Genomic DNA, 8,014 nt, shown 5'->3' on the forward strand with positions numbered 1-8,014 from the left:
TCTTGGATCAAATGCACAATCCCTTGGGGTTCCTACACTTGCTCTTAAAAGATCCTCAAGATCTGTGTGGTTTGAGTCCCAGACCCAGAAGCACGCCAAGACCTTGACAGACACAGACACCAGAAGGCATCGTACTGAACTGTATGCCAAATATTTATTATGTCCTTGACCAATGGCCCGGACATTGTTGTAAACATGAACACTAAAAGACCCTGCACTGACGCATGCCATAAGGACCCCTGTCAGAACACCCAGGCCAGTTCCTAGCGCAGGGAGGCCCTCTGGAACCCAGGTTTGGGGGAATAATCTTTCTGGGCTCTCCAGTCTGGTTGGCGACAGAACTTGGATCCACCTCAGCTTGGGTCTTGGGCCTCAGGACGGGCCATTCAGGGGGCCCTCCATTCTAGGAAGACCCGCATAGGGTAGAGCTGGCTGAGAACCAGGCCAGGCATACTCAGATCCTAGCGCAGGTTTGGGGGAATAATCTTTCTGGGCTCTCCAGTCTGGTTGGCGACAGAACTTGGATCCACCTCAGCTTGGGTCTTGGGCCTCAGGACGGGCCATTCAGGGGGCCCTCCATTCTAGGAAGACCCGCATAGGGTAGAGCTGGCTGAGAATTTTCTCACATCTTGCTGTCAACTGGAAAGAGCAAGACTGGGAGAATGCAGAGAGCCTGTGGGGACGTTTTGCCACTAGTCTCATAACAACTCAGAGTCTAAGACTGGCAACATTTCTGAAGGGGCTACAAAGAAGGTGGAATGTTGGGCCAACTCTGGCCTGGTAGTTAAGGCTGCTGGATCCCACATGGCCAAGTATGCTTCAAGTTCCAAACCCAGTAGCTTCAAAAACACAGCAGGCATGTGGGTGAGCATGTCCAAAATCCCAAAAGGAGGGAGAGATGGAGGAGAAAGGATTGTGGCATGGCCATTCCCCATCCTGGAGGTGCTTTCACCTCTCCTTTTCTCTCTGTCTCTCTCTGTGGAGAGTTCCCTCTAACACAAACAAGAAAGAAACAGAAAGAAGGTGGGCTATTAACCATCAGCACTGAATGTGAGCCCCTCACTTTGTAACTGTCTTCTTCCAGCGTCTCAGGACTATGCTGTTAAAGTGTCTCTGCCTTGCATGGGATGGATATGGACGTGGCTCACCAGCATCTCGTAAGAAATGGGGCCTATGTATGCTCTGCTCTCTGGAACTGCCCCCTCCTCCAGGTTACCTGAGATCCTCCTGCAGGCCCTACCCAACCTGCAGGGGCTCCAAGCGTCCCACAACACTGATGTTCCCATCGCCTCTAGATGAGGTGCACAACCAGGGCAGAGCAGGCGGAACCCAGCACCAGGCCCAGGGACACGTAAAAGGACATCACCACCCCTGTGGCCTCGGCCAGCTCCCTGGGCACAATCTTGGGCCCATAGATGAGAGGCAGGGTGCTGAGGTAGCCATTGCTGAGCCCCAGCAGGGAGGTGAAGAGGATGGGGTAGATGTCAGACTGGAAGACCACCATCTTCAGGTGGATACGGGGCTGGTAGTTGCAGAGCATGAAGAGGGGGATGAAGCAGGTCCGGAGGAGCACCAGCCCAGGAAGCACCTTGCTCTTGGGCCCTGGCATCTGGATCCAGGCTGTGATCTGCCGGCCACACAGGTCAGAAAAGTTGTACAGGAGGAAGGTAGTGAAGGGGATGAAGAACTTGTTGGTCCACGGCGAGCCTGAGCTCTTGTTGAGGGACTCGATGTTGGTGGAGATGGCGGGGTAGATGAGGCAGGTGATGAAGAAGACATAGCTTATACAGAAGCCCAGGCCGGCAGTTTGCCTCAGGATGGGTCGGAGGGGTGGCGTGTGGGAGTTACTGGATCCAGGGGCCACCAGAGAGGTAGTAGGGGAGTCTTGGGGCAGCTCCTCACCAGAAATCACACGGGCAGGATAGACAAGCCTCATGTAGTACCTGCAGGGAAGAGGAGTGTGTGCTTAGAGGTGCTGCAAGCAGGTCACTGGGCATTTCCTGAGATGAGGAGCAGACCAGGCTTGGCACAGTCAGGGTGGGTGCTCAGAATGGAACCTTTCAGCCCAGCAGGTAAAGCCCACAGCCCCCAATTCCCTGAGATGATCTATGCTGCTGTGGGGTAGCCAGAGAGAGGCCTGTCTTATCTCTGCCCTGCCTGACATGCTGAACCCCGGTCCCTTGTTCTGTTGATGGGGGGAATGCCACAGCAGGGACAGGAACTGTGCCTTAACCTCCACACAGTGAGCCTGAGTGCCCATTCTGGCTCACTTGATTTTTTCTTTCATTATTTTTTTGAAAGAGAGAGTTTTGCTATAGGGCACATGCGCTCACTGGACAGACAGAGAAATAGGAAGGGAGAAATCACCTCCCAGGGGGGATAGCCTCGCTGCAATCCCTTCTCCTCCATTCTCCTCTTGGGATTTGGGCACACACGAACACACGCTTGGCGTGAGTTTTAAGTAGCGGGTGGTCCCGGGACGTGAACTGCAGTCGACTATGTGAGAGTCTAGTCATGTAACCACTATGCCATCTGCTGGTCCCCTGGCTCACCTGTTTTTGGCTTTGTTTTAAGGGAGAATATGGAGATAAAATTTTTTCTTTAAATATAGAAATTTAAAATTATTGAAAAATAACACATTCTTGGTATGATGAACCGAAATAATATAGAAACGATATATTAGAAAGAGAAATAATATAGAAACGATATATTAGAAAGAGAACTCTCGCCTCCTCCCACCTCTGATCTCACTCCCTAGTGGTACTGACCATGAACAATCTGTATGCATTGTTCCATGCACACGCAAACACCACATACGTGCATTTCTTATGCAAAAGAGGATTAACTATACATACTGCAAAACTTTCTGCAACAGTATAATGCCTAAGTATGGTATATAATACTATATGGAAGTATGGGTCTAAAACTGCCTAAATCCGACATCATAAGTAGATGTAAGTGTTCTAAAGGACAACATCTCATGGCTCTCCTTTCACACGGGGCCACGTGGCTCTATGCCTCTGCTGTGTTGCTGCATAATAGTCCTCTGTATGGACATAAAGTTCAAATGCTCCCCTATTGATGGACATCTAGGTTGGTCCAATTTTTCGCCACTATAAATAACACTGCAATGAATGCCTATATACATTAAACCTTGCACAAGGACACTGGTACTTTGGTAGGGCAGATTTCTAGAAAAGGAAATTGCTGGGTGACAATGTCTGTGCCTTTGAAATGTGGATAGATATGGATAAACTGCTCTCCAATAGGTAGCACCCATTTATCTCTGCTCCACTCCCCCACCCTAGCCAAAATAACCTGTTATTCTGAGAGGACCCGTTTACTTCGTTAAAAAAACTGACCACAATCTATAATCATTGTATTGGTTTATTGGTGTAGCCTCTGTCTCTTTTGATCAAAGAGAGCTTCCTGGAACAAGGACCCCATGTGATTATTTCTAGATAAATCCCCAGGCATAGAGGAGTCCTTAAAAAGCACAACTCCAGGGACCAGCAGTTGGCATAATGGTCATGTTGCTGGACTCTCACATAGTCGACTGTAGCTTGAGTCCCGGACCTGGCGTGTATGCATGCCCAGAATCCCAAGAGGAGACTAGAGGAGAAGGGATTACAGCATGGCCATCCCCCATGTGGGGGGATGATTTCTCACTTTCTATCTCCCCAGCAAGCATACACACCCAATAGCAAAAATCTCTCCAAAAACAAAACCAAACCAAACACTCTAGGAAGATCTCAAAGCAGCCTACCAAAGTGTCTTTCCCCGCATATCCTCCACAATGATGATCATCGCTCTGGTGCATCAGCCTCTGCTATTCTGACCAGCCACCTTGCTGTATGACCTGGCCTGGGCCCCTCGCCCTCCTGTGTCTCAGTTTCCTAAAAGCCAGGAGACAAGGGTTGACTGTATTAACATAACCCAAACAGAAGACATTGTGTACATTGTGTGGAGGGTGGGAGACAGTAGCTTGGTGACAACTAGATTCCAGTTTGAGCCTTGCCTCTGTCCCCTTGTGTGACCTAGGCTGGTCACACCCCTCTCCAGGCCTCAGTTTCCTTCTCTATAAAATGGAGGTTTTACAGAGCCAGGAGGTTTTGAAGTCCCAGCCAGTCTTCTCGCCCTCAGAGCCACAGACAATAAGCTCGTGGGAGGGCTCCTTCAAGAACCACTCTTCTGTGAGATGCTGAGCAGGGAGGTTCAGCTTCAAGCCCTGCCTTGTTTCTCAATACGCTCAGGAAGGGAATATTCTTACTTCCCCCTCTGCTCAGAATCAGGGCCTTCCTTGAGTCTCCTCTGAGGAAGCTCCTCCCAAGCCCCTCCCAATGTCCCTGCCTCATCTCACCCTCCTGAGTGCAGGGTCAGTGGGCTTCTTTTTTATTTTTAATTTCCTTCTCTTTTACTTTCTTTCCTTTCCTCCCTCCCTCCCTTCCTTTCTTTCCTTTCTTTTCATTTTTTTAGTTGCCAGAAAGTACATGAACTCACCAGAGAAAAACTGAAAGAGGGAGAGGGAGAATGCACCCTTTAACGGGGCATGGTCACACTACAATCCCTTCTCCATTTCTCCATCCTCTGGGGAATTTGATTACACACACACACACACACACACACACATGTGCACACACACATGGCTGGGGCTTGAACTATGTAGGTGGCCATGTGGGATTTGGCTCCCCATACCACCAGGCCATGGGGCCAGCTCAAGAATGATAATAAGTGACAGACTGTACTCTAAGAAGAACAGGGGTGTGAGCTCTGGATGGGATAAGACACACCAAACTAGGCTGAGGATGACACTGGAGCAGGGGAGATGCTGGGTGAACAAATGGGAGTGAGTCCTCATTCCTGTTACCCCAGGCCCAGCTTCTATGGCCAGCCTGCCCTGTCCCCGCACACACAGACTCCAGCTGCTGGAGGAGGGAACCAGCTCCTCACATCCGCCCATTCATCAGCCAGGCCAAAGCACTGAGCACCATCCATAGCCAGGCACAGCTAGGGCACCGGGACACAGAGGTGAGCCAAGCTCTCGCAGGACACATGCAGCGGCTGGCCAGCAATGGACAGGAAGTGCATGTAACGGATCTGACGAGACGACAGAAGGTACAAGTGGAGGCAAGAGAACGGGAGGGAGCCCAATGGCCCTCACCTGGCGTACTCCAGCCTAGGCAGCAGCAGGTAGAGGCCGATGCAGAGCACCAAGAAGATGGTCACCGTCAGGAAGAAGGCCAGGGTGGTGTCTGTTACGTCGCTGGACACCGCCAGGTCCACCAGCAAGGCCACGGCACTGACAGTCCCTGCCATGGCTCCTCCTGTGGAGAGCAGAGAACAGCATGGAGGCAGTCCGGGCTGGACCTGAGTGGGACAGTGGCCCTGGGCTCTGCTCTGCTTGGCTTTAGCACCAAAGTAAAAACTCCCACAGTGCACAGAGTGCCGCAGGCCCTGCAGTATCCTGCAGCCTGGCAGCCCCGGAAGTGCCTGTGGCATGAGTGTCTTCAGTGTTGAAAGCTATGGGTTCCACGTCCCAGCCAGTGTTTGTCTTTCTGGGCGACCTGGTAAGAGGCTGCTGCCCTAGGTGGCAGATAGCCTCCATGGGGGCCCTGCCCATCTGCTTCCTTTCCTGGTGTCATCTCCGGCCCTTCCAGTGAAGTCTGAAATTGAGATTCAGGGTAGAAATGCAGAGCACTCTGGAGTCCCTCTAATCTGCCCTAGCCCAAACCACCCACTAATCAAACTGAAAAAGAGGTGCAGGGGATGTCCTTGCCCAAGGTTGCCTGCCACCTAGACTACCCTGCCTAGGGTACAAATGTCCACCACGTCACCCACCCAGGAGTGCACAGAAATTACCCTGTACCCAAAACAGCTGTGGCACCATACTTGTGTAAACGCATGCATGTGCTCATGTATACAGTCTCACACACACACACACACCTACACACACAGCCACATACATGCAGCTGCTCATCTACACACACTCACATTCCTAGACACAGATACAACACACACCTACACTCACACATGCATCAATACACACACGCATACTTGCCTTTGGTGAGTTCCTTAACCTCACTGCACCTCTGTTCCCCCATCAATAAAATGGGGGTGTTAATAAGTACGCCCCCCCTTAGGGCTATCATGAAGATTGAAGGGATTATGACACATAAAACATTCAGTAGAGCGCCTGGCACAGAGAAGTGCCACACAGACATGCACCCCCCCACGCACACACAGAGTGTTCTTGCCAAGGGCTTGGGACCGTGTGGCCACCTAACGGGGAAGCAGTGCTGTCTAGGGAAATGGTGTACATCTGACCCTTGACTCTCCACTTGTGACTCTGACGTGATGTCTCGAATCCACCGACAGCTCACCTGTAAAATGGGAATGACCTCACCTGCCTCACATAGCAGCCCTGAGGACTAAAGGAGGCACTGTTTGGAAAGGCCTGGCATATGGTGGTCTGGCAACAAACGTGAATGCCCTTCCTTGCCACAGTCTCACAGTGGCTGCTGGCTTCAGGGGACGTGTCTTTTTTTTCTTTTGGATACTCGCAGCCATGAGAAGTCCACCCACGCCAGCCAGGACTCAGAGGCTGGTGGAGCACCAGCATGGGGTACCTTTACCCTTGTGGCCAGACTCTTGGCCTTAGGTACCTGGAAAACGGGGCCGATACCTGCCCGCCCCATCACAGTGAACTGCAGTGAGGCAGAGCAGGACGGTGAATGGGCAAAGCCCCAGATTCAAGGACAGGACTGTTCTCATCGACACAGCGGTACCTGGCGAGTACCTGCATGATTGAGTTCGCCCACTTTACGGCACCCACAGCGAGTCTCAGGAGGCAAGGAGGAAGGAAGACCGATTAGCAGACAGCACACCGGCCTGCCTGACCAGGAGCAGCTGTCAGCACCAGGCTGCTCCTGCCGGCACCCTCTTCTGGCCCTGCTGCATGGAGCAGAGTGGGCAAGGGACAGTTTAGGCCCCTGGCTACCATGCTGTGTCATCATGGCCCACCCCGGGCTCTGCCCCCATCTCTGTGTCTCCACAGGGACCAGCCCTCAGTCTTGACGGTCCATCCCTCCCCCAACATCGATTCTGGTAGCCTGGGAGGACCAGAGAGGGGAAGCTGCGGGAGGGCAGAGAGAAATCACACAGTGATTCCACCGACCCTAGAATCAGAAAGTCGGAGTCCAGCTCTGCCGCTTCCAGCCGCATGGCCTTTGGCAAAGTCCTGAACTTTGCTGCACCTCTGTTTCTCTGTCTATAAAATGGGGATGTTAATAATGCCCACCTCTTGGGGCTACTGTGAAGATTAAAAGGATTATGAGACATACAGCACTCAAAACAGTGCTTGGCGTGGAGTGCCAAATACCAAATAAATCCTCTCCGCTTCCCAATTAGGTGTTTGGCTATTTCTGTCCTCCCCACATCAAAGCAGCAACTACCGGGTAAACCCTTGCCAACAGGGTGCCCACTTCTGAGAAGCTGTAATCCCCACCCGGATGTTTTGTAAGAACTAGGGTTAAACTCAGTAAGACATTCCCGGCTGCCTTAAGGAAGAGATCTTAACATCACTGCCTATTGATTTTCCCCTCTCTCTTTCCAACTTGTAGAGAATTTACAATATTATCATCAACAACAAGCCAGGCCTCCGGGAGCTCATCCTTCATGACTCCCGACTTTTATCTCATCAGTTATGGAAATACATGCAAATAAGGGGTTTAAAAAAACACCAGTTCAAAACAAATGAATTGTTCCTCAGATGCCAACACACACAGAATTCACAGACGGGCTCCTCTGGACGAAAAACAAGTGGGGCCGGCGAGGTGGTATCGGGGCTGCTGGAGACCTCTCAGGTTTTCCAGGGTGTTGGGCAGCTATGGGGAGCCTCGCACGGTGAGGACAATGGTTTAGGGCCTAGAACCACTGATACTGAGGTGTAAGTATCAAATGTCCCCACCTTGTTGAAAGTAGACTTGCTGAGAAATTCACAGGAAATTTCTTTCCC

The 8,014-nt window shown here is 51.5% G+C and overlaps 1 protein-coding gene across 1 annotated transcript in view; it reads right to left on the bottom strand.

Annotated features, from left to right (window-relative positions):
* Positions 1–1,118: 1,118 nt before the first annotated feature.
* SLC29A3 (solute carrier family 29 member 3) overlaps positions 1,119–8,014 on the bottom strand; it is a 55,288-nt gene continuing 48,392 nt past the window's right edge. The window contains exons 6-7 of the mRNA XM_027768921.1: positions 5,162–5,324; positions 1,119–1,943 (exon numbers count right to left, since the gene is read on the bottom strand). Of these exons, the coding sequence (XP_027624722.1) occupies positions 1,292–1,943; positions 5,162–5,324 (815 nt within the window). The 3' untranslated portion in view covers positions 1,119–1,291. The remainder of the gene's footprint in view (positions 1,944–5,161; positions 5,325–8,014) is intronic.

Source organism: Tupaia chinensis, unplaced genomic scaffold (genome assembly GCF_000334495.1).
Source record: "Tupaia chinensis unplaced genomic scaffold, TupChi_1.0 Scaffold148012_1, whole genome shotgun sequence".
Taxonomy (NCBI): Eukaryota; Metazoa; Chordata; class Mammalia; order Scandentia; family Tupaiidae; genus Tupaia; species Tupaia belangeri.